This window comes from Halichoerus grypus, chromosome 13 (genome assembly GCF_964656455.1).
Source record: "Halichoerus grypus chromosome 13, mHalGry1.hap1.1, whole genome shotgun sequence".
Lineage (NCBI taxonomy): Eukaryota > Metazoa > Chordata > Mammalia > Carnivora > Phocidae > Halichoerus > Halichoerus grypus.
Window position 1 is genome coordinate 76,963,024 of NC_135724.1, and position 24,906 is coordinate 76,987,929.

The 24,906-nt window shown below is 50.8% G+C and overlaps 2 protein-coding genes across 3 annotated transcripts in view; one reads left to right on the forward strand and one right to left on the reverse strand.

Moving 5' to 3' along the window:
- The first annotated feature begins 5,582 nt into the window (after positions 1 to 5,582).
- On the forward strand, positions 5,583 to 9,374 carry LHFPL7 (LHFPL tetraspan subfamily member 7). Its single transcript, XM_036105211.2, has 3 exons — positions 5,583 to 5,861; positions 6,667 to 6,805; positions 8,982 to 9,374. The coding sequence occupies exons 1-3, from the start codon at positions 5,661 to 5,663 to the stop codon at positions 9,242 to 9,244; spliced, it is 603 nt and encodes a 200-aa protein (XP_035961104.2). The 5' UTR covers positions 5,583 to 5,660; the 3' UTR covers positions 9,245 to 9,374.
- Positions 9,375 to 14,865: 5,491 nt separating this feature from the next.
- SGSM1 (small G protein signaling modulator 1) overlaps positions 14,866 to 24,906 on the reverse strand; it is an 86,951-nt gene continuing 76,910 nt past the window's right edge. For both annotated transcript variants that reach the window (XM_078060845.1, XM_036105209.2), the window contains exons 22-25: positions 22,760 to 22,869; positions 20,558 to 20,654; positions 19,333 to 19,500; positions 14,866 to 17,052 (exon numbers count right to left, since the gene is read on the reverse strand). In XM_078060845.1, the coding sequence (XP_077916971.1) occupies positions 16,964 to 17,052; positions 19,333 to 19,500; positions 20,558 to 20,654; positions 22,760 to 22,869 (464 nt within the window). In that variant the 3' untranslated portion in view covers positions 14,866 to 16,963. The remainder of the gene's footprint in view (positions 17,053 to 19,332; positions 19,501 to 20,557; positions 20,655 to 22,759; positions 22,870 to 24,906) is intronic.

Here is a 24,906-nt window from a genome sequence, read left to right on the forward strand (position 1 = left end):
CTCGATCCCAGGACCCGGAGATCATGACCTGAGCCGAAGGCAGACGCTTAACAGACTGAGCCCCCCAGGCGCCCCAGAGTTCCCATTTGTACAGAAGATGAAAGGAAGGCTCAGGAAGTAAGTGGTAAACGAGGAAGCAAGGGTAAAGCAGGCACTCAAAGTCAAGCCATTGGGCTTCCACTCTGTGCCCTGAGCCCAAAGCGATATGAAAAGGTTAGTTTAGGGCACATCGGGCTCCCTGCTCAGTGGGGAGTCTGCTTCTCCCTCTGCCTCTGCCCCAACCCCCGGCCCATGTTAGCTTGCTCCCTCTCTTGCTCGCTCACTCTCAAATAAATTTTAAAAAAAATTCTTTAAAATAAAAATGGGAACTTTGATAAGAGCAGCTGCCATGGAGTGGCCAGGAGGCTTACATGAAGCAAGGTGTTTCCAATGGGGCTTGGCGAGTGCTCCAGAATCCCTGACTGCCATCAACAGTTAAATGCTGAGATGGAGGAGGAGAAAAGTTTCAGTCCCTTTCAAGCTTCCCTTAGGTGGATTCCAGCTAATTGGAGCCTGCCCGGATGTGGTTTCAGGTTATAATGCCTCATTTAGGTTTCTGGGCACCTGGACGGTCGGCGTGATTTTTCCCAGGTGACACTGAGCACATTATCTGGAGAACAAAACCCCTTTCAAGGTCAGAAATGCCTGGAGAGTCACAGGGGCAGCCAGAGAGAGGCAAAATCACGGGCCTCAGTCGGCTCTGGGCTCCCGGGCTTCCTGGCTGGAATTACACCCCTCGGGATCCTGCCAAACCCCCAGGAGAGGCCAATTTTGGTGTAGGAATAAAAAAATCCATCCTCACTCACTCAAGGGGCTCTATCTCACCTGCTGGCTAGCAGCCACCAGGTTTTTCTAATCCTGGGAATAAAACGTCTCTGCACTGTGACCCTGACCTCCCTGCCGAGGCTTCTCTCCCCCTGACACATGCATTCTATCTCCCTTGAACCTTCCCAATAACCTTCCCCATGAACCCCAGGCCCTTGTCCAGCAAGGTGAGGCGGCCTCCCCAGGGTCAATAGTGTTGGGAAGGGAAGATGTGGTCTGGCTGCTTCTTTCTACAACATCACCCTGCTCAGTGATTAAACCCAATGACCCCTACCCCCAGGATGTCCAATCTGCTTTTACAGATGGAGAAACTAAGGCCCAGAGCAATGGAGTGCCTTGTCCCAGGTCACACAGCTGGGAAGTGATAGAGTAATTGGCTGGCCTCCAGGCCCAGGACTCCTGCCACGTTTGAAGTGCTAGCCAGGCTTGGAGTCCCAAAGTGAAGCCCAAGGTTGAAAAGCACCGGCCCTGGGGAGTCCGTGTGGGTGCCCTTGGCTTGGTTGGCAGCTCAGCCGCTTTTGACCCTGCGTGCCCTTGAGCTGGCTCAGCCCTACTGGACCTCACCTCCGGTCATCAATAGCAGTGCTGGCTATCAGCAAACCACCTTCTCCTGTGGCCTCCTCGTCCAGCCACCTCTATTATTATTCAGATACGACTGGGCTTTAAATTAACTCAGTTTTTCATTAAAATACATTTCAATTCTAAATGGACAACCAGCATCACAGCAAAACATAGAACAAAACCACCACAATAAATGTAAGGAAACCGCAACCACATTCCTGAATTCTCACTCGACTTTGTTGCCTGTTCAAGGCTCCCCATCATTTTTTAAATGGGGGAGGTTGCAGGCGCCTGGGGGGCTCAGTTGGTTGAGCATCCGACTCTTGGTTTCGGCTCAGGTCATGATCTCAGGGTCGTGAGATCGAGCCCCATGTTGGGCTCCATGCTCAATGGGGAGTCTCCTTGAGTATTCTCTCTCTCCCTCTCCCTCTGCCCCTCCCCCTGCTCATGTGTGCACGCTCTCTCTCAATAAAATAAAATCTAAATAAATAAATAAATACATACATACATACATAAAAAAAAAAGGGGGAGGTTGACAGATGTTTGAAAGGTGTTTAAGACTGATTAGCTCCGGGGCGCCTGGGTGGCTCAGTCGGTTCGGTTGAGCATCTGCCTTCAGCTCAGGTCATGATTTCGGGATCCTGGAATCGAGCCCCACATCGGGCTCCCTGATTAGCTGGGGAGTCTGCTTCTCCCTCTCCCTCTGCCTTCCGCTCTATTTGTGCTCTCTCTCTCTGTCAAATAAATAAATAAAAATCTTAAAAAAAAAAAAAAAGACTGATTAGCTCCAACAGGGATGTTCTTCTTGATGTAAAGAGAAGTAATGAAGGGAAATTGAAAACTCAGTAACTTTGGCACTTTATGATTTAGTGACATTTAAGTGATACCCTGGATATTCTCCAAGGACCGTAGCACAGTTATTCTCTGGAGGCCCTTGCCGTGCTGGGCTGTGTTTGTCAATGAGTGTGTCGGAGGCGCTCGGGGGGTGGAGGGAAGGGTGTCATGCCCAATCCTCCCAGGAGGGATCGAGGGGTCACCAAGGGCAGAGTAGTGGGTGTTTGCTGCTCAGTGGTTGAAGCAGGGTCTTGCCTTCCCTTTGGAGCAGTTTGCACCCCCCCCCAACCTCAGCCTCCCTGCCCCCTCGGGTAACTCTCAGCTCTTCCGCATTGCTGGCATCCTTCCCTTCCTCCCCCTTCTTCCCCACCCACCTGCCCCCTTCCCTCTCTGAGAGCAAGCCAAGGGGACAGACACTGGGGAACAGGATTTGGAGGGATGTCATCAGGGAAGGGGAAGGTGTTTCTGCTTATCAGTCTGGGGGCTGGAGTCTTGGCTTCGATCCATTCCCCACCCCCCGATTTGCCAGGGGATCTCGGGCAAGTCACACGAGCAATCTGGGTCTCCATTTTTGGTTTTTATCTCTTTGAAGTGTCTGCTAATCCCAACTGGTGTGAGCAACAAGACAATAGCTATAAATAATACTAATACTACTGCAAATAGTCCCACAGCCACCACTCGGATCACCACCATCATCATCATCACGACCGTGTATGGAGGACCTCCTGGTACAGGGCACTCCACAAAGTACCTTCTAGACGTCTTCTCACTTAATCCTCCCCGCAACCCCTGAGATAGGTACTAGTATCAGGCTTGTTTTACAGATGAAGGAACGGAGGCTCAGAGAGGGTAAGTGCCCAGCCCAAGGTCACACAGCCAATACATATGAGAGCCAGAAATTGAACCTCTGGGGCCTCACGGCCTGTATGCCTCCCCCAAGTGAAAGCATTTACTTGGGCTGTAAATGGAACGTTGGTTTGTACCTGGGACTTTCAGAGAGGCGCAGGGGCAGTCTCAGGGCAAGAGAAAGGAAATTCTCTTAGGAGATGCCATCACCAGGCCAGAGAGGCTTTCTTGGCCTCATGATGGGGGGAAGCAACCACCCCTGAGCAGAGAGGGACAGATACACAGCCCTGCCTTAGAAGAAAGGTAAGAGCTGGGGCGAGGAAGACAGCGGAAAGAGTAGAGGTTGGGGCTGAATGAGGCCGAGCAAGGAGATGGGAAGGAGCATGATCAAGTATTGACCTTAATCCTGGTTCAAGGATTAGACAGATCCAGGTCCAAGTACTGCTGTCCCACATCTTAGCTGTGAGATCCCGGACATGTCCCCTCACTTCTCCAAGGAGCCACCTAGACCAGGGCCTGGCCCGCAGCAGGTAGACGATGCTCGGTAACTATTAGAACCCCTACCCTGGGGCTCTCAAGAAGGACAGCTGCCGACTCATCGGGGCTGGGTACGAACCCCTGGCCCCTTAGCCCCTTCTAAGTGTGTCCTTGGGCTGAGTCGCCCACTCCTCTCTGAGCCTCGGTGTCCTCCCTTGTCAAACACGAGGTCAGAGCACCCACCTGCAGCCCGGCAGACGCACGGGTCCGGAGGGGGGCTCTCCTCCAGTCAACAAAGACCAGCTCACTCTGGCCCTCCGGGCTTGTGGCCGGGGAGTCACGAAACATGTGAGCTGGAGGATGTGCATGAATTGCCTGGCACATGACAGTGTGTGGACAGCACCCCCCACCCAACCCACCCACCCACACTGGCCTCCTGGGTCAGTCCGGGGGAGTCTGTTACTCTCTCTGGGCCTCTACTTTCCCACCTGTAAAACGGGAGGAGACTGAGATGAATGGGCACGTGGGCCTGCAGGCGCCTTCGGCTCGGAGGGGGACACCGTGGAATGGTGCAGCCATCCCGGGGGAGGAGTCGGGCTTTCTCGCTCAGAGGAAACAGAGCTGTGCCATCTGAGACAGCAAGTGTGTTCCCAAGTGTACGCGCCGCCCCCCCAAATTCTGGCTCAAGTCTGGGCACGCGGACGCTCACAGCAGAGGGCTGGAGTTGGCGAAACGCGGAGGGAATAGCACGCAGCAGGTGGCAGATCCGGTCACGGTCAGCTCCGTACCCCTCAATGTCATCGAGTCTCCGCACAGCAGTGGCCTTTCATCTGCCCGCTGCGCATTTTACTGCTGCTCTATTGTTGGTTCCTGTTGGAGCCCATTTGCCCGCCCCACCCCACCCCCTCCCCTGCACACGTAGCTGCCACCCAGTGCTGGGAGCAGCCCTCAACCAAAGGCTGGCGGAGATTGGTATGTAAAGTCCACACCTCCCTCTGCTCTCGGGAGGGGTAACTCGGAGGTGCTGGGTGTACCCCACCTCTCAGAGCCACCCTGGGCACAGCTGTCTTCGCAACACGCTCTTAACTGGCTGCGTTCTCCCCCCATCCCACTTCCTCCTCCACGGGACCACCTCCCAAGTAAACGGCCTGCACCCAAACCCTTGTCTCAGGATCGGCTTCTGGAAAACTCAAAGTTAAATGGAATAGGCATACACACAGCAACGTGGATCGACCCTAAAAGCATTATGCTTGGTGCCCGAAGTAGGAAGCAAAATGCAACATACAAAATAATGTCAATTACATAAATTAAAAATAAACACTGGGACGCCTGGGTGGCTCAGTCGGTTGGGTGTCTGCCTTCGGCTCGGGTCGTGATCCCAGGGTCCTGGGATCGAGTCCCACGTCAGGCTCCTTGCTCGGCAGGGAGCCTGCTTCTCCCTCTCCTTCTTGCTCATGCTCTCACTATCTCTCTCTCTCTCAGATAAATAAATAAAATCTTAAAAAAAATACACAACATACTGAACAATACCCATTTTGCAAAAACACCTCCAAACAAAAAGATAACAATTAAATAATTACAGTGGTCAGAGATTGGGAGGAGTGAGCTACCGGGCACTGTGGCTGCTGGAAACACAGCATCTGTGTGTCATTTAGAAAAAGGTACCCCCTCCGGGGAGAGGCAGCCCTTTCAGACGGTGCAAGCCTTGAGGGGCTGAGGAATGAATGAATGAGTGAATGAAGGAAGGAAGGAAACATGGGAGGGGCCTTGACTGGACTGGTGATGACTATGTCCCAAGCAGAGCGGGAGTGTTCAAAGTTCTGTTTAAGCACTAATCTTTAGTCTAAGATTTGGGGTTATTCTACTTCCAGAATTTGTTAGGGCAAAGCCCCACCCCCTCCCCAGATACTAACACCTCCCATTGCATCACCAGGCAGAAAGGAGGCTGGGGACCTGGTGTCTGAACACAGCACCGGGTCCCTAACTGGGGGGTCCTTCACCAGCTCCTGTTGCTCTCCTTCCCGTCAGCTTCCACCCTTCATCTTGCCTGTTGACCGCTAGGTCATCGATGCTCCCTGATGGCAGGCAGCGTGTGGGCAGCCCTGGGACTCTCGCTGGCCTGCATCTCAGTCCTTAGCCTCATCTCTCCCGCCTGGTTCCAGTCCCACACCTTCTCCTTTGGCATCCTCACCTACTGCTCCCGGCCTCGGGGTGACAGCTGGAACCAGAGCTGTGGGACCTTCAGGTCCCTGGATGATATTCCTGACTTTGCCTGGAAGGTAAGACCTGGGCTGGGACCTCGGGGGCTCTATCACATCTACCAGAGGGGCGGGGAGGGCGGGCAGTGGCAGGGAAGCCAAGTTCTGGCCCCCACCACCTACCCCGCACTGAGCCTCTGAGTCTGTAGATGTGCCGTGGAGTCTGGCGGTCTGCATTTTAGCAAACACCCGGGATGATTCTGAAGGCAGCTCCAAGTCCATATAGCACCTTAGTACACATTAAGAAAAGGGTCCCCTTCTTCAGGACACTATACTGCCATCTGCTGGAAAAGAAATGTAATGAATATGCAAATCTATGATGATCCCAAGGCATCTCCAAGGGTTGTGCAGTGTACCGTCTAGATGCACACACCTACCTGGCCACCCTCTGAGGGCTGCTAAGTCTGAAAACCACGGCTACGGTGTTGAAAGTCTCTGTTATGATGCAGATTACCAAATTCGACAATGTGGACAAGGGGTCAGGACTCCCAGTCCAACACCTCTGAGGAAGATTATACAGCTTCGGCAACAGGTAATTACAAAGGTGTCTCTCCAGGGGATCCTGCCGTTTAGCAGGTACTCAGTAAAGGTGGGGTATGGTGGCTGTAAATCTGGATCTTAATTCTGGCTTTGCCACTTAATTAGCTGTGTGTCCTGAGGCAAATGACTCCACCTCCTTGGGCCTCAGTTTGTGTATATGCAAACTGGGGATAATAATAGCACAGATCTCTTGGGTTTTGAGGACTCAGTAGCTGGCCAATAAACAGACATACACCTGCCCCTATCTGCCCCATTCAACACCCTGCCTCCTCTTTCTTCCTGACAGGTCTCGGCTGCAATTCTCCTTGGAGGATGGCTCTTGTTGGCCTTTAATGCGGTTCTCCTCCTGTCTTGGGCCCTGGCCCCCAAAGGGCTGTGTCCCAGAAGGGCCAGTGGCCCAATGCCAGGGGTGCAGGCAGTGGCAGGTAAACCCACTGTCACATAGTTAAGCATTCCAGACATGTTTGTAGAATGAATGAACGAATGAACGAACCTGTGAGCAGAGTCTGGCCTCCTATGTTGTATCTCAGAGATAAACCCTAGGATTGAAGACTCTCTGGTCCTTTAGCAAGCTAGAAATGGTGGGGAGGGAATGGCATACTTAACATCACCCTCTCCTGTCCTTAGCTAAACCCAGTCCTAATACTCTGTCCCCCTTCGTTTCTCTCACATCCATCCACTTTGTATCATCTTTACCAGGACCACCATACACAGTTGAGCAGGTTGTGCACTGCACAAGGGAGCCCAGCCGAGGGCTGAGAGATGCTGAAATCTAGCCTATGCTCCACTTGGTAGGCTGTGAAATGGCAGGGCTGCACCTCCCCAGGAGGGTTGCTTTTCTCTAACTCCCATCTAGGCTCTGGATGGTGTAGCCCAGGGCTTGTTTGCAACCCTCATGCAATTAATCCCCCACCACCTCTCACCTGGATTAGAGTGACAACCACTTCACACGTCTCTCTGCTGCCACCTTCCCTTAGAGTCTGTCTGCCATGCTGGCCAAACAGGTCCTGTTAAAACTGAAATCAGATGGGGCCACTCAAACTGGTTTATCTAGCCTCCAGTGACTTCCTGTTACACTCAGAGTAAAATCCACACTCCTTGTCATGGCCGATGAGGCTCTGCCTGATGAAACCCTCGTTCCCTTGCCAATCTCACCTCTTATCCCTTCTGCCAGGCTCAACCCGCTCCAGCCACATGGTTTGCTTTCTGTTCCATGATACACCACGCTTGTCCCCTCAGCCTGGGATTCTCTTCTCTCAGATCTTACATGTCTCGCTCCTCTACGTTGCTCAGATATCACTGCCTCAGTGAGATCTTCGATGGCCTCTAGGTAAGGGAGCTCCCCGCTCTCCTGAGATTCTCCTACCTCTTACCTTGCTCTGTATTTTCACAGCACTTACTTACCTTATCTGCCTGCTTGATTATTGTTCATCTCTCTCCACTACAACATCAGCTCCTTGAGGGCAAGGCCGTGTCTGTCTTGACATCACCAGCACCTGGCACGGTGCCTTCGCACATAATAGATGTTCACTAAATATTTGTTGAATCAATGGATGGAGCTATAGTCCTTGTCCTAGGCTTGTGCAGTGTCTGGGGGTGGGGGGGTACATCAGGCAGTTACAACTCAATGGATATTTGATAAGGATGAGCACAAGATGCAAGGAAAAACTCCAGGAGGGTGGAGGATGTTAAAGAAGACTTCCTGAAGGAGGTATCACTTGAGCTGAGTCTGGAAGTACAGGTGGGAATTGCTTAAATATAGAAGGGAACTTCAGGTTATGGGAACACTGGGGGCAAAAGGATAGAGACAAGTGAGCAAGGCATGTTCACAGAACTGTAAGCAGACCAATGTGGCTGAAGAACAGCAAGAGAAGCTAGGGTCATGTGATTCTCCTGCACTGAGAGTGCCCTGAAGGTGAGGAGGTGTAAAGTTTATTTCCTTACTGTCATTAGTGCCCACCACAGCACCTGTAACAGTTTTGATGAATGAATGCATGCACAGATAGGTGGGTTGGTGAATGAATGAATGAATGAATGAATGAGTGGGTGGGTAGGTAAGTAGGTGAACTGATGGATGGATCTATGGATATATTAGTGGATGATAGATGGTTGGGTGGATGGATGGATGCAATGGGTGTGTGGATGGGTGGGTGGACAGATGGGCTGGTAGGTGGATGGATAGGTGGGTGGATGGTTGGTTGGGTGGGTGGATGGATGGATGGATGGTTGAGTAGGTGGATGGATGGGTGGATGGTTGAGTAGGTGGATGGGTGGGGGTTGGGTGGGTGGTGGGTGAATGGATGGGTGGGGTGCAGGTGGCTAAGTGGGCAGATGGGTAGATGGATAAGTGAATGAATAGGTGGAGAGGGGGATGAAGAGATGAGAGGGTTAGAATATGGTTGAAAGAATGAGTGAGTAGACGGATAGCTGGGTGGAAGACTAGTTGAGTGATGAGATAAATGGACAGGTAATAAGTCAACATGTAAGTGAATGGATCAATGAATCGGTGGGTCGATAGGAGGGTGGATCAGTGAGTCCTGGGATGAGGTTAGCCCAGAGAGCCTTGACTGACATACTGGTGTTCCTTCCTGCTGTCTCCAGCCACTGCCACCACTGTGGGCCTGCTGGTTTTCCCCATCAGCCTGGCCTCCCCATTCGCCAAGCAAGCCTGCGGAGCCTCCTCTGTGTACCACGGTGGGCAGTGCCAACTGGGCTGGGGCTATGTGACTGCCATCCTCAGCGCAGTCCTAGCTAGCTTCCTGCCTATGATTGGGTGGCCCCGCATGACCAAGGTCCAGGGGAGGATCATCCTCTTCTCCGGTGACACCGAGCAAATCATCCTCATGCCAGAAAGGAGCAAATAAAAATTTCCCAAGAGGAGCAAAAAGGGCCCACTTCAGAGTGGTATGAAATCACTGCAAGTCCACACTCAAACCTCACCTCTGCTGCCTCTGAGCTGTGTGACCTCGGGCAAATCACTTCACCTCTCTGGACCACCGCGAATTCCGTGAAATGGGAGGGGGCAGCGGGGGGGAGGGGTGTGTGTGTGTAAAATAATGCCCACCTCATTGGGTTGTTATGAGAATTAACTTGAGATGCTCTGTGTAAATAAAGCGCTTAGCACCATGTTAAAGCCCATTGTATTCAACAAACTTCAGCTTATTATGATTATAATCCTACTTCACAGGACTCCTCAGGAGGAGAACTACATCTATTCAGGAAGAATGCCAGGGGCGCCCGGCTGACTTAGTGCAACATGCAACTCGTGATCTCAGGGTTGTTGAGTTTAAGCCCCCTGTTGGATGTAGAGTTTACTTAAAGAAATAAAAGAGTACCCAGGGCTTCTGAGTCCAAGCTGTCCCTCCAGTACCGCATCTTTCAATAGGCACGTGCATATTCCCTTTTGCGCCCCTCCATCTTTAGAACTCCTCTTTTCTTGGAGAATTTGAGAATTTTCTTTCCCAATCAAATATTTAGTGAGTCCCCAGATGGACAAGAAGAGTTTGTACAAAAGCGTGTCTGTGTTGGGGTGGGGATGGGGGGACCTGTCTCATCCTCCCCCCAATGTAAACAGCCCCACTGATGTGGAGACTTCACTGTTACCTGGGGCCCAAGAGGCCCTTCCGGATCCCATTCCAAGCTCTCTCTTCAGCCTCTTTCTTGTCACACACCCAACCCCTGTGCCTCTCCCTCTGCCACACTGAATTCTGGGCCCACGGAAGGCCTCTTCACACTTCCAGCCCTTGCACACGTTCTCTCTGCCAGGGATGCTGGAGTCAGTCTTGGCTTTTGCCTATCATGACCCATTGCCCTTCTCTGGGAGCAGCACCTTAATCTTTCCTTGGGAGATGACCCCCAGCAACTCTCTGACTATCCCACATTATGGATAAATGAGCCCTTCTAGCCAATAAAGCCTGGTGGGAAAGACTGGTTGAGAGATGGGCATGGAATCGGTGTACATCAGCATGGAGGAGAGCAGAATGATGACATGGACCGAGGTGGAGCTCTAAGGACCTCATCCGAACACCTGGATCCAGCCACACCTGCTCCACTACCTGCAGGAGACATGGTCACAGGCAGCTCCAGGCTGGCGTCCTCCTAGCTTGGCCGCTGCAGAAAGAAAGTGTGAATGGCTCTCTTCTCAGGGAAGGAATCCGACTGGTCAGGACAGAGTCATGTGCCCCCTGGGGGGTGGGGCATATCAGCAGTCTCCCTAGAAGACCATGGTTGTAACGTAGGAGATACAGCTCCCCAGAACATGGGAGAAGGTGCTGGTACTGGAACGGGGGAAGGATGCTGGCTAGGCAAAAACATTCGATGCCCAGCTCCCTTTTGAAGGGGAGCTTTATTATCCCCAGTTCACAGAAGTGAAAACTGAGGCTCAGAGAGGTACAGTCACTCGCCTACGTCTGCACAGCCGACTGGGATTTGAACCCAGGTCTGTCACCCTCTATGGTGGAGGCAAAATAAGACCTGGATTTGCTCCCTCTGCCCGACCTAGCTTATCTTGATCAAACTCTTTTAGCTTTAAATGCTCAACCAAGAACATCCATAAACAACCCCCAGGAGCGACTCCATTATCTTGAAAACACACAGACTACAGAAGGCAGCTTGCATTCACCTTCCAGAGAGAACCATAAAGGTGACTTGACAGCTTTTTTAGAGAAAAGTAGAGGGGCACCTGGGTTAGTCAGTTAAGTGTCTGACTCTTGATTTTGGCTCAGGTCATGAACTCAGGGTCCTGGGGTTAAGTCCTGCAAGTGGATGCTGCCGAGTAGAAGCCCAAACTCAGCCCCCGGCCCCTGTCACTCACGTCCCCTCTGTCATAACCTCTCAATGGCCCCCAAGTCCCTTAATTTTCCCTTTGAACTGTTTCAGCAATGCCAAAGGGAGCGATTCTCCAGCCCCTAATGAGAAACAGTTTACAGGGAGACCCCGTCCTTATTTGAGGCAGAGGGATCTCTCAGTCTTATTTTCTCTTGATCAAAACAAGGGGCTTCCGCTGTTTCAAGGAGCCCTGTGTCTATAAAGGCTGGAAATCACTGCGCCCCCAGGTCTGAAGAAAGCAAGCCAAGGAGACACTGGAGAATTCCCACACGGTACCCGGACGTAATGGAAAATCCCCAGGGAACTGCATGCCCCCGTGGGTCATTTGAATTCTGCTCGGGTTTGATTTACCAACAGATCGGCAAGCTGGCCCTTCAAAACCGATCAATTTGTGCTCCTCTCGTCTACACCCGTCCTGGGCTCACGCTCTCAGTGTGCCCGGTGGCTTAAAAGCCAGAAGCATAGAGACCTGTCAGCCTTTTCCCAACTCAGCGAAATCAGATGCTAACTGCAGAGTCAGCTCGGGCTTTGCTCCCGCCAAGGACTGACGGCCTCCCCACACCTAACTGCTGTGTTCCTCGGTCATGGCCCAAGAAGGCTGGGAGCTCGCCCCTTCCCGACCTCTCCTCCAGGAGCCATATTCTCTTAGGTTTCAAAGCCTCACCTGAGAACCTGAGCTAGGTAGATGCTGGTGACTCAGGGACACTGAAGTCTCAACCAGGAAATCATGCCCCGGAGATGCTGAGGAGCAGAGGGGTCCCAGTGAAAGAAGGGGGTCAGGGCTGCATCCAGAATAAGGGGAGGGATTATTATCCTCAGGGCACAGAGTGAAAACTAAGGCTCAGAGAGGTACAGTCACTTGCCCAAGGCCACACAGCCAGGAAGGGGCAGATCTGGGATCCGAAATCATTGCACCCCAAACACGTGGACAGAGATATATGGGACATGATTTTCGGCGGCACCATGAGAAAGCCTTTCTCGCTTCAACTGTTCTTTATGTCTACCAAGAAGAAAGGCTCGTTTGGTGCCAATATGTCTCTCACACCCTCTCAAACTCCTGCTACATCTCTTCTTAACAAAGAGAGCGGGATTCAGGCTCAAAGCCTTTTTTTTAGGCAGCAAGCAGTATTTTGGTAAAATAATCACATTTATTTTTATAATTATCTTGTTATATAAATGATACTGGCCTCCCGTGGTTAGACGTCTAAAAAGTGAGTTGGTTTTAAAGAAAACTAGTAGAGCTCCCATCGTGCAAGTGGTGTGCAGACATGGTCAGAATCAGAAAGGCCAACTGCAGGTGCCCTGGGTTGGAAATGCTGTTACAGAATGTGCGAGAAAACTCGGCGGTGGATGAGTCTGCTGTCTCCCAGACTTCAGGGTATCTGCTGGAAAGGAAAGAAATTGGAAGGGCCTCTTCCCAGCATCCTTGACTGCACCCCCCTCCTCCCCGGGCTCCTGGGACCTCAGGCCTGGGAAGGAAGGAGCAGGGGGGAGAAGGAAGGGGGCACCAGATGCAGGAATGCCTGCCAGGCATCCCGAAATGGGATGGTGAGGGCCTCCCAAACTCTTTGCACACGAGATGGGCTTCTCAATTGCCTCACGGCCCCCACCACAGGCCAAAGGGCAAGCTCTCGGTGAAAAACCAATGGGCATGGCTGAAGTATGGCATAAAGGAGCAGCAGAAGACCTGGAAGGGCCCGGACACTGTGGGCTTGTTCTGAGAAACAGCATCATCCGGTAGAAACCATGGGCAAGACACTATCCAAATGCTCTCGGCCACAAGGCAGTGTGGCAGGACAGAGGGAAACCTGGGGAGGAGGGGGGAGAGAGGAGAAAGAAGAAAGAAGGGCTAGGAGGAGGAAAAGGATAGCGGAGTCCAGCCACAACTCTGCGTCCATAAACACAGAAGTAACAGAAGTAGGGAATGCTTCTCCATCCCGCCACTGAGTCGTTAAAATGGGTCCCAGTGATCCAAGACTCGTCTTTTCACATCTACGCAAAGCTCAAGTGCATGCATTTAGGAAAGTCTTGACAACAACAGCAATACTCTCTTAAGATTTCTTTTCCTGTAACATACATCATCAATGACCGGAAGTCGGCGGTGCCCGCGACCGGGCATTTGCGCACCTGGGTCTGGGGGTGCCGGGCAGCGGGCTGCAAGCCATAGTGGGGGTGCTCCAGAAGGACAGTCATATGTACCAAGTGATGGCTGGAGTTGGGGAAATGAGACGGGGGGCTCTAAAGCCCGCTCAGAACATCAGGACTGGTCTTTGCTCTCAGAAACGTCCCCCAGGATGGAGCAGGGTTTCCCGCTAAGAAAGCCCCCATCTGCGTTGGCAAAGACAAATCCCCACCTGCCCACTGGTGTGTGGCTTCAGACTTACCCCTGCTGGCAGTCTTCTGAGAACGTGGTGACCGGGCTTCCCCAGGCTGCCAAGGCCGCCTGCAAACTCAGGCTCTACTTCGCTGGCTTATTTGGAAACCTAACTTTTTCTATATAAAACCTGCAGTTTTGGGGCGCCTGGGTGGCTCAGTTGTTGGGTGTCTGCCTTCGGCTCGGGTCATGATCCCAGGGTCCTGGGATCGAGTCCCGCATCGGGCTCCCTGCTCGGCGGGAAGCCTGCTTCTCCCTCTCCCGCTCCCCCCGTTTGTGTTCCCTCTCTCACTGTGTCTCTCTCTGTCATATAAATGGATAAAATCTTAAAAAAAAAAAAAAATAAAACCTGCAGTTTTGATGGGTGCTTATTAGACTGAATCAAGTTTTGCTTCTGCAGCTGAAAGCTAGTTGTTTCCCTTGGCCCATGTTTAGAGGCTGCGAGGGGTGGACATCCATGAGAGGTCCCCGTTGCTTGATGGTGAAGGTTCTGAATGGTAGCCGCGGGCGGGGACTGTGGATGTCAAGGGGGTCAAGCTGCTCATCTGTGGGAGGGAACATCAGGCGTGAGAGATGAGCTCTCTCAGCAGGTGCCAACGTAGATGTATTGACCCCGAGTCAAATGGCTGACCATCTGGGGACCCTTCCTATGCACTGGATCTTGGGGGATCCCCACCTTTGAATCTACGCTCAGCCACGTGACTTACTCTGAGCCACAGAATGTAGAACAAATACTTTCATGCCAATTCCAAGCTGAGGTCTCAAAAGGCCTTGCACACTTCTGCTTGCTCTCTTGAAAACTGCCACCACGGCCACATACACCAGCCTGAGCTGGCCTGCCAGGGGATGAGAGACACGTGGCCCAGTTTCCCCCAGTTTCCTGCCCGACAGCCGGCCAACCATCAGAAGCGGAGTCGCCTTGGTGGCCATCAGCTGACCACTCACATGAAGAAGTCCATCTCAGACCAGAAGACCCTCTCAGCCCATGCAGTCAACCCACAGAATTGCAAGCTAAATAAATGGCAGTGTGAGGCCACTGAGCTTTGGGGTGCTTTGTTATGCAGCATTACTCATGCTGACAGCTAACTGATACAAGGGAGCGAGAAGTGTTTCGCCTGCCTTGAACCTCCTGGGGAAAGACCAGGCAGCTACCATGAGACTCGGTCTCCGTCTGGGTCTGGGTCACTGGGGTGGGGTTGGGAGGACACAGTCTTCCACAGCGAATATTTCTCTCCTTCGTGTTAAAAAAAATTCCTGCAGCTCAGAAACGAAAAATAACCCATATTCACACATTTCTGTTTATATGTATTTTCTCTCTATATAGACACAACTCTTCAGGAAACAGTTACAAGAAAAGGAGGAGGGCACTCCATAGACAGAACGACTTCCCACACACTCGATTTCCAGGACACAAGGACGCACACGATGTACAGAGACCGAAAAAAGCACAGTAAGCCGAATAAATAGGAGTTGTTCCAAATCACAACCACGGACACTTCTCTGGAACACCACGAGAGAGAAAGCGGAGAAGAGACTGTGTGCTGTACTTTGTGACTGGTCTGACGAGAAAATAAATAAGAATCGGAAGGTCTAGGACCTGGGTCTTGCTAAAATAATGTCCTCTGTAATGAACAGCTGAGTGACTAGATAGTCTTTGATCCGGAGGGGCCTTTTGCACATATTTTACCCCCATCTTGGGAAGGCAGGGGACCAGAGCGGGGAGATGCAATTGTCACGGAGCATACTCTTCGGAGGCAAGGGTCATTTAGGTCTCGTCCGTCCTGCTCAAGAGGCCCCCATGTCAGGGACTGGGGGGGTGATGGATGCAGCTGAAGGCACTGGGACCGAGGGATTAGCCTTCACAAGCACGCAAGGCAGGGATTCCTCCCCCCTCCTGGTTTGCTCAGGACAGAGGACTAATGTACTCTATGAACGCTTCCATGTGCTTTGAGTCTCCTCCCCTCTCCAAAATTCTCCCTGACATTCTGGGGAGGAGCCTTCCAAACTGACGCTATTTCTCCTGAGTCCCAGGCATTCTCAGAAGGGGGTTGGTAGGACCGCTCGAGCAGAAGGACAGGTAGGCAGGGCGAACCAGCTAGCTCAGGGTCTGTCTGTGACTGGCAACCCTCTGTGTGAAGGCACGGAGGGGACCATTCCCAGACTTAGCCATGACCCTGGCGCCAGGTCATTGGCATGTTTCCCAAGGAAAACACATGCCCCAGTCTTACCCTGGCTGACCTCAGTCTACCCTGGCTGGCCTCTGCCTTCCTTTTCCTCCTTTGTCCTGAGCGAGCCAAGGCACCTAGGGAAAAGCCAGCCTCCCTGACTTCTCTAGAAGTAGCTTTCACCAACACACACCTTCCAAGCTTCTGGAGCACCAGACCCCACGTGCAGAAGGAGAGGTGAGGTCTTCCCCAGGAGGGGAAGAAAGGGATGTGCACTCTGCCCTGTTTGGGGGGGAAGGAGAGGGACTCTGGGAGGGACCCCAAGGAGCCTCAGGCTGTCTCACACCTACAGACATTTCTCACGTTCCATCACCCTTCCAGGGAGAGACCTTTCTTGAAAAGAAGAAAAGAAGTCTCTCCTGGGGTCGGGAGAAAAAAAGGAGAGAATACAACAAATGGCATCCAGCCCCTGAAAGGGATGTGGACTCCCGTGTGCCTTTTCTGAATGGGAAGGGGCCTCAGGATACAGGCCCTGTAAAGGAAAGGCGAGGAGGGAGATACATCGGTAGCCCCTCCTCGACGTCAGTGGTTCTCAAATGGGGACATTTGGCAATATCTGGAAACGTCTTGGTTGTCACAACTGGGTTGGGGAGGGGGCCCTACTGGCGTCTAGCAGGTAGAGACCAGGGATGCTGCTCAACACCCTACAATACACGTCCCCTCTCCGAAAAGACTACCTAGCTCCAACGTCCACAGTGCGGGGTGCAGAAACTGCTCCAAGCCAACCTTCCAGCCATGTTCTGGAACACCTCCAAAGGCCCCTTTCGGAGCACAGAGGTAGCCCCACAGACCTCTCCTACACCAATTCCCCCCAAAATTCCCTCCCTGAGTCTCATCTGACAGAACAGTTTGGAGGGACTGGGACAGAACAAGAGAGAGGCGACCGTTCTGGAGGCCACCCATGAAAATGCTCCCTCCGTCCGCTGACGCACCCCGACTCCCTTGGACAATCTTTGGTCAAACGGAAAAACGTAAGGCTGAACTGAAGGGGCAACCCCTCGACCCCACCTGCCTGGGTGGCCAAAGTTGGGGTAGTTTCTCTTTGCACAGAAGTCCATGCTCATGAACAGACACGGGGACCTCGCGCCCGGGGCAGCCGGGAGGAAAAGCGGGCTGGGCGGGCAGCTCGGCGGACACGGCCCGGGGAGAGCAGGCCCTCACTTGTTCTCGATCAGAGTCTGCACCTTGTACACGAGGTCCCGGGCCAGCTTCAGGACGTGTTTGGTGTTGTGCCGCTCGGCCATTTCTGAAAGAGCGCAAGGCAAGAGCTCATGAGCCTCATTCTGTGTCCATCCTGGGGCCCCCCTTGCAGCTTCTAGTGGGGGGGTCCCTGGGGCATCCCCATCATCATCATCTGGCATCATCCCCAAGCAGAGACCTTGGGGAAGGCCTGCCCCTTTGGACCCTGGTTTCCGCATCTGTAAAATGGGGGTTACCACAGTTTCTGCCTTACAAGGCTACTGTGAAATCAAACTAGAGGATGTGGGTTCCCACTGCGTGCTTGAAGAAAGTTAGGTCTTCCCACCCACCTTGTATAAACACCACGACTGGGGACCTTTCAAGAAAGCAATGCTGGGGGCACCTGGGTGGCTCAGTCAGGTAAGTGTCTGCCTTCAGCTCGGGTAATGATCCCAGGGTCCTTGGATCCAGTCCGACATCCGGCTCCTTGCTTCTCCTTCTCCCTCTGCCCCTCCCCCTGCTCATGGTCTCTCCCTCTCTCTCCCATAATAAAAATCTTAAAAAAACCCCAAAAAAACCAGGCAATCAATCAAAGTCAAATAAAGACTATAGATTAGTTAATAGTAATGTACCAATGTTAACTTCTTAGTCGTGACAAATGTTCTAGGATCAGGTAATGTAGAGACATCAAGGGCAGCTGAGTGGAGGATATCAGGAACTCTTTGTACTATCTTTGCAGCTTTTCTTTAAATCTACAGTTATTCCAAAATAAAATATTTGATTTAAAAATAAAAATAAAATAATGTTTCTCGGGTGCCTGGCTGAGTCGGGAGAGCATGTGACTCTTTTTATTTTTTATTTATTTTTACTATTTTATTTTATTTCATTTTATTTTTTTAAAGATTTTATTTATCTGAGAGAGAGCGAGCGAGTGCAAGAAAGAGCATGAGAGGTGAAGAGGAGCAGAGGGAGAGGGAGAAGCAGGCTCTCCGCTGAGCAGGGATCCTGATGCAGGGCTCGATCCCAGCACCCCGAGATCATGACCTGAGCCAAAGGCAGATGCTTCACCGACTGAGGCACCCAGGTGCCCCAGAGCATGTAACTCTTGATCTCGGGGTTGTGAGTCCCAGCTCCACGTTGGGTGTAGAGATTACTTAAAAATAAAAATCTTAAAAAAAAAAAAGTGTTCTTGGGGTAGGGTCAAAGGTGGCTTTTTTTTCTTCTTTTGCTTTTTTCCAAAATCATCTTTAGTTTTTAAAAATTTTTATTTATTTATTTATTTATTTTTAAGATTTTATTTATTCATTTGAGACACAGAGATACAGAGAGAGAGAGAGCATGAGCAGTGGGAGAGGCAGAGGGAGAGGGAGAAGCAGACTCCCTGCTGAGCCAGGAGCCCGATGTGGGGCTCGATCCCAGGACCCTGGGATCATGACCTGAGCTGAAGGCAGACACTTAACCATCTGAGCCACCCAGGCGCCCCTATTTATTTTTTTTTAAGATTTTTATTTATTTATTTGACAGAGAGAGAGAGACAGCGAGAGAGGGAACACAAGCAGGGGGAGTGGGAGAGGGAGAAGCAGGCTTCCCACCGAGCAGAGAGCCCGATGCGGGACTCGATCCCAGGACCCTGGGACCATGACCTGAGCTGAAGGCAGACGCTTAACAACTGAGCCACCCAGGCGCCCCTAGTTTTTAAAAATTTTTAAATAGTGATAATAGGAGCCAGAACTTCCAGTTATGGGGCTCCTCAGATGAGCAAGGTATTGCATAATAGGCTTTATCCATGTTGTCTCATTTAATCGTCCCAACATCTCTGTGAGGGAGGGGTTAATACCATTCTATCCCCAAGGAATCTGAAGCCCAGAGACAGGAAGTCACTTGTCCAAGGTCACACAGCTCCCAAGTGGCTGGGATCGGAATCCCATTTCAAAGGCTGTGCCTTTCTGACATCACTTCAAATGCCTTCCTGGGGCTGCTTTTGTGCCCATCAGCCCTCCGAAGCAGACACTTTTACCCCATTTCACAGATGAGGAAGAGAGGCTTAGAAAGAGGGGAAGTGACTTATCCACGGGCACAGCTGCTTAGTGGCAGAGCTGGGGTTTGCCCCCGAGCCTGATTTCAACACCCATGCTCCTTCTGCTGGACTCCTGAGAAAAATGCATTCTCTGCGTTACAAGATGTCAACCGATCCATTTGGAAATAGACCCAAGAAGCGGATGGAAACCCCTTCCCCCATCCCCTTCACCGCGTGTCAATCTGAGCGCATCTCCCACCCTCCGAGGCCCCAGGAAGGGGCCCGTCAGAAGCCTGCACCCCTCAGAGGACAGCCCGGTCACATGGGTACCATTAAAGAATTTGATGATGTCCGTGAAGTCCATGTTGTTCTCCAAGATGATGTCACGGTAGACCTCCACCAGAGCCAGCGCAATGAAGAGGACGTAGTGGGCAGACGAGACGTGTTTGGCTGCCCAGATGGTCTCCCAGACAGAGAAGACGTCATCGTAGACGAGTTCTGCCAAGGCACCAGCACGCACGTGCGTGGGGAGAGGGTCAGCCATGGAGCTCCCGCTGCCGCCCTCCCTCTGGGAAGATCCCAGGCCAGCTGTGCCCTGTGCTTCTGTCCTCGTGCAGCCGACAGAGCTCAGGTCAGGAGACAGGAGACCTGCACTCTGCCACTCGACCATCAGAAGCCTCAGTTTCCCTATCGGGAGAAAAGGCTGTGCGGACTAGGGGGTTGTAAGTTTCCAGCTTCTGTAACGGAAGGAACCAAGCCTGGCTGGGTTTCATTTACACTGACCTGTCCCTGCTGTCCCTTGACCAGTGTCCCCCTTTCTCCCTGCACCTTACAGCTCCTCTAGCACCCACGGGGGTAACGCCTTGCTTCTGCACACAGGCAGAACTCGCTGCTGCCTCTGGGGCTGGTCGAGAAACGAGAGCGAGCGATGGTGGAGAGCAAGGCTTCCTGTGTCCAGTAAGCTCAGTCTGAATCCAGCCCCACCACCGGCAAGGTGACCTCCCCTCCACCATCCTCTCCCTCTCCTCCTCTGTTAAGTGGGGTGAGGCTTGAAGAGAAAATACATAGAAATGGCTCAGCACGCTATCTGGCAAGCAATAAACACCTCCCTGCAGGGTAGATACTCTTATCAGCATCACCCCCACTTTGCAGAATACCAGGGTGCTGTGCTATACCCCATTTCTAAGTCACATGGGCCACATGTCACTCGGGACAAGGGGTACCTTGCCGCCAATAAGCAGCATAACAGAATGGAAGGGCACTAACTGGGCTTAGGAGGTGGGCAGAGGTGGCCTAAGATTCTGGCTCCACCGGTCCGACCTCTGAATTGAATTCTTAGCCTTAGTTTCCTCATCTGTAAAATGGGGACTGTAACAACAAACTGTCATTGCAAAATAGGGCAGGTGAGCCAATAGTCAGAACTCGATAAACGGGTGTTCCTCTCTTCCTTTGGCTTTGCTCCAACACCCCCAGCCTCGCCTCCACGGTCCCTTTCTTCCCCCTGAGGTTCTGCTGCAAAGATTCTGGGAACCACGCCCCGGTTTGAAGTCATTACCTCGCTTGAAATCCAGCAGGAACCAGCGGTAGCAGAAGTAGAAGTGAGTGTAGTCCCCATTCTGATGCATCAGCTCGAAGAGCTCTGAGTCCAGAATCTGCCCGCGGGAGAAAAGATTGGCATCAGCCTCCTGGCAAGAGGCTGGCCCAGAGGAGTCCGCTGAATAGAGACTGACCCTCTTACTGGACGCTGCACAGCCCCATGACCAAGTGGAGTTAGGAAACGGGCAAAAGATTTGAAGTGAAAATCGACCCAGCTCAGGTCAACCCAGTTGTTTTTCCAAAGAAGATACGCAAATAACCATAAAGCACGGAGAGATGCTCAGCATGATTCGTCAGGAAAACACAAATCAAAACCGTAACGAGATACCACTTCACACCTTCTAGGACAAGAATCCAGAATCAAAACGACAATGAAGCGTTAGTGACAATGGAGAGAAACTGGAGCCCTGGTATGCGGCTGGCGGGAAGGTAGCCTGGGGCAGCTGAAACGCCAGCCCTAAGGACATCGTCGAGAGAAATGCAAACAGATGGCCACATAAAGACCCGTACACGAATGTTCACAGTGGCACAATTCCCAAGAGCCGAAGACTAGAAACAGCCCAAGTGTCCATCAGTGAATGGCTGGATACACAAAACGTGGCAGAGCCCACCAGTGGAGCATCATTTGGCAATAAAAAGTCATGGCCTCCTGACACCTGCTACCACACGGATGCACCTTGAAAACAGGATGCTGAGTGAAAGAAGCCAGACACAAAAGGCCACATGTCATGTTACTGCATTTCTATGAAATGTCCGGAATAGGTCAATCTATGGAGACACAAAGTAGATTAGTGGTTGCCAGGAGCTGGGGAGAGGAACTGATGTTACCATGGTTACTAGGGTTTCTTTTTGGGATGCTGAAAATGTTCTGAAATTAGTGATGGTTTCACCACTGTGATTATGCTAGAAACCACTGGATTGTATATTTAAAAAGGGTAAATTGCATGGTATGTGAATTATATCTCAATAAAGCTGTGTGTGTGTGTGTGAGAGAGAGAGAGAGAGAGAGATAGAGAGAGAGAGAGAGAGAGAGAGAGAGAGAGAAATATACCCAGATGTTACTTTCAGGAAAAGGACCAATACAAGCAAACATCTTTTTTTTTTTTAATTTAAATTCAATTAATTAACATAGTGTATTATTAGTTTCAGAAGTAGATGTCAGTGATTCATCAATCTTATATAACACCCAGTGTTCATTCCATCAAATGCCCTTCTTCATGCCCATCACCCAGTTACCCTATCCCTCCACCCCTCTCCCCTCCAGCAACCCTCAGTTTGTGTCCTATGATTAAAAATCTCTTATGGTTTGTCTCCCTCTCTGATTTCGTCTTGTTTTATTTTTCCCTCCCTTCCCCTATGATCCTCTGTTTTGTTTCTTAAATCCCAAATATGAGTGAGATCATATGATAATTGTCTTTCTCTAATTGACTTATTTCACTAAGCATAATACCCTCCAGTTCCATTCACGTCATTGCAAATGGCAAGATTTTATTTTTCTGATGGCTGCATAATATTCCATTGTATATATACACACCACATCTTCTTTATCCATTCATCTGTCGATGGACATCTAGGCTCTTTTCACAGTTTGGCTATTGTGGACGTTGCTGCTATGAACATTGGGGTGCAGGTACCCCTTCGGATCCCTACATCTGTATCTTTGGGGTAAATACCCAGTAGTGCAATTGCTGGGTCGTACGGTAGCTCTATTTTCAACTTTCTGAGGAACCTCCATACTGTCTTCCAGAGTGGATGCACCACCTTGCATCCCCACCAACAGTGTAGGAGGGTTCCCCTTTCTCCGCATCCCCACCAACATCTGTCGTTTCCTGACTTGTTAATTTTAGCCATTCTGACTGGTGTGAGGTGGTATCTCAGTGTGGTTTTGATTTGTATTTCCCTGACAAGCGAACATCTTTTTAAGGGCTTGTTCATTACGTAGCCAAGTCTTGTTCATTACGTAGCCACATCTTGTTCATTACGTAGCCAGGGGGCCTGGACTGAATAAATGCTCAGTGAGAATGAATCCGTGGCATTGATTCAAGCTGATGGGAGTTGGAATGAACTGAATTGAGTTCGACTAAGCATGACTAGCCTATTGATTTGAGGACCACTGGGCTGAGGTGGAAGAAGTTACATTATTGAATAGGACCGGTCCTACCTGGATCAGCGACCTCATGTTGGCAAAGTGCGTGTCCATGGCGCCTCCGTGGGGGAAGTTCTGGCTCATCCTCTTCATGAGCTCCGTGAAGCAGCTGAAGGCAAGGGCCTCTGGGGAAAGAGCACAGGAGAAACAGCTGCCACTGCCCGGGGAACAGGAGCTCCCAAGGTGATCCCAAGGTCGAAGGCCCCGAGCTGGTTCATGAGGTCCACAGCCAGAGGAGACACACACAGACAAGGGAGAGTCCGTGTATCCCATGTCAGGGAATGCTCTGCAGTCTTAACCACATGCTTTCCACCTTTGAGGGGTCGAAATAGCCTTTCTTTTAGGAAATGATGATGACACCAGATCCTCTTTTTATTTACTTTTTTAAAAAAGATTTATTTGTTTTAGAGAGAGAGCACACGCCTGTGGGAAGGGCAGAGGGAGAGAGAGAGGAAGAGAATCTCAAGCAGACTCCCCGCTGAGCCCGATGAGGGGCTCAATTTCACAACCCTGAGATCATGACTGGAGCCAAAACCCAGAGTTGGATGCTTAACTGACTGAGCCACTGAGGTGCCCCCACATACTCTTTTTAAAAGATCCCTATTTGCTCTAATAAAAAGTTGATGATGTTTTGTTGGTCCCAAACTTTTTTTTTTCTTTTTCAAAATTCTACCAGTTCATGGATTTCTCAAGTCTGGGAACTGCTGAATTAAAACGGCGATTGTCAATACCAGAAGGGTGCTAACAGGCATTATGCAGAGAAAGGGTCCAATAACTTTGGGAAATGCTAGAGAGGAACTACATATAATTGAGAAAGTAAAGGCTCTGAGAAGTCCCGCAATAAAGAAACCTGTTTCATACTGTTTTAGCCAGCGTTTAGATAACTTTGTTTGAAAATGGTACCTTTTTTTTTTTTCCTCTTTACACCTGGTAACTTGGGAGAAAGTTACACTAGACTGGAAGGTTTCCCAAGGCATAGTAAGATCTTCATTTTTAAAAAGACTTTATTTTGGGGATGCCTGGGTGGCTCAGTCAGTTACAAGTCTGCCTTCAGCTCAGGTCATGATCCCAGGGTCCTGGGATGGAGCCCCGCATTGGGCTCCCTGCTCAAAGGGAAGCCTGCTTCTCCCTCTGCCTGCCACTCCCCCTGCTGGAGCTTGCGCATACTCTCTCTCTCTGACAAATAAATAAATAAAATCTTAAAAAAAAAGTCTTTATTTTTTAGAACACTTTAGATTTATAGAAAAATTGAGAAGAGAGCAGAGACAATTTCCATATACCCCCACACTCAGTTTCCCTTATGAAGAACATCTTAGCATGGTCCATTTGTTACAATTAACGACCCACTGATGACACATTATTAACTAAACTCCATAGTTTTGTTTATTTTCTGTTCCAAGAACCCATCTAGGATAACACATTAGTACAGGTCTCCCCCTCTCCTCTCCTCTCTCTATAGGACAGTTTCTCAGGCTTTCCCTGTTTGTCATGACCTTGGAAGTTGTGAGAGCAGTTGTCACGTATTCTAGGTGAGGCTTCTCTATTGGAATTTGTGATGTTTTTCTCACGGTAAGACTGGGATTTGGGGTTATTGGGAGAAGGACCACATGGGTAATGTGCTATTTTAATCACATCATGTCACCAGCACCTGCTACCCACATGATTTCTGACCGGTGATGTTGATTTCGGTCACCTCGCTGTCACAGTGTTTGTCATGGTCTCTCTACCACACAGTTTCCCTCCCACCCGCACCCCCTTCTATACTGAACTGCTGGGAAGGAAGTCACGATGCACAGCCCGTGTCTAAGGAGTAGGGCGTTATGCTCCCTGTTTTTTAACAGCCTTATTGAGATTCACACAGCATAAAATTCACTGTTTTAAATGTAAGGCTCGGATTTTTAGTATAATTCACAGAATTGTGCAACCATCCTCTCGAAGGTCAGAACATTTTCAGCACCTCCAAAAGACAACCCCACACATCAGCAGTCATGCCCCATATCCCTCTTCTGCCAGCCCCTGTCAGTCATTTGTTTTCTGTCTCTACAGCTTTGCCTCTTCTGGACATTTCTAATAAATGGAATCATGCACTATGTGGCCTTTTACATCTGGCTTCTTTCACTTAGCATAGACTTTTCCAGGGTCATCACATTGTAGCATGTGTC

What these genes read in the sequence shown, in the direction of transcription:
- LHFPL7 (XM_036105211.2), top strand. Translation starts at nt 5,661, where the DNA reads ATGGCAGGCAGCGTGTGGGCAGCCCTGGGACTCTCGCTGGCCTGCATC. An exon ending in TTCCTGACTTTGCCTGGAAG is followed by an intron (nt 5,862 to 6,666) that starts GTAAGACCTGGG and finishes TCTTCCTGACAG; the next exon opens with GTCTCGGCTGCAATTCTCCT. An exon ending in AGGGGTGCAGGCAGTGGCAG is followed by an intron (nt 6,806 to 8,981) that starts GTAAACCCACTG and finishes TGCTGTCTCCAG; the next exon opens with CCACTGCCACCACTGTGGGC.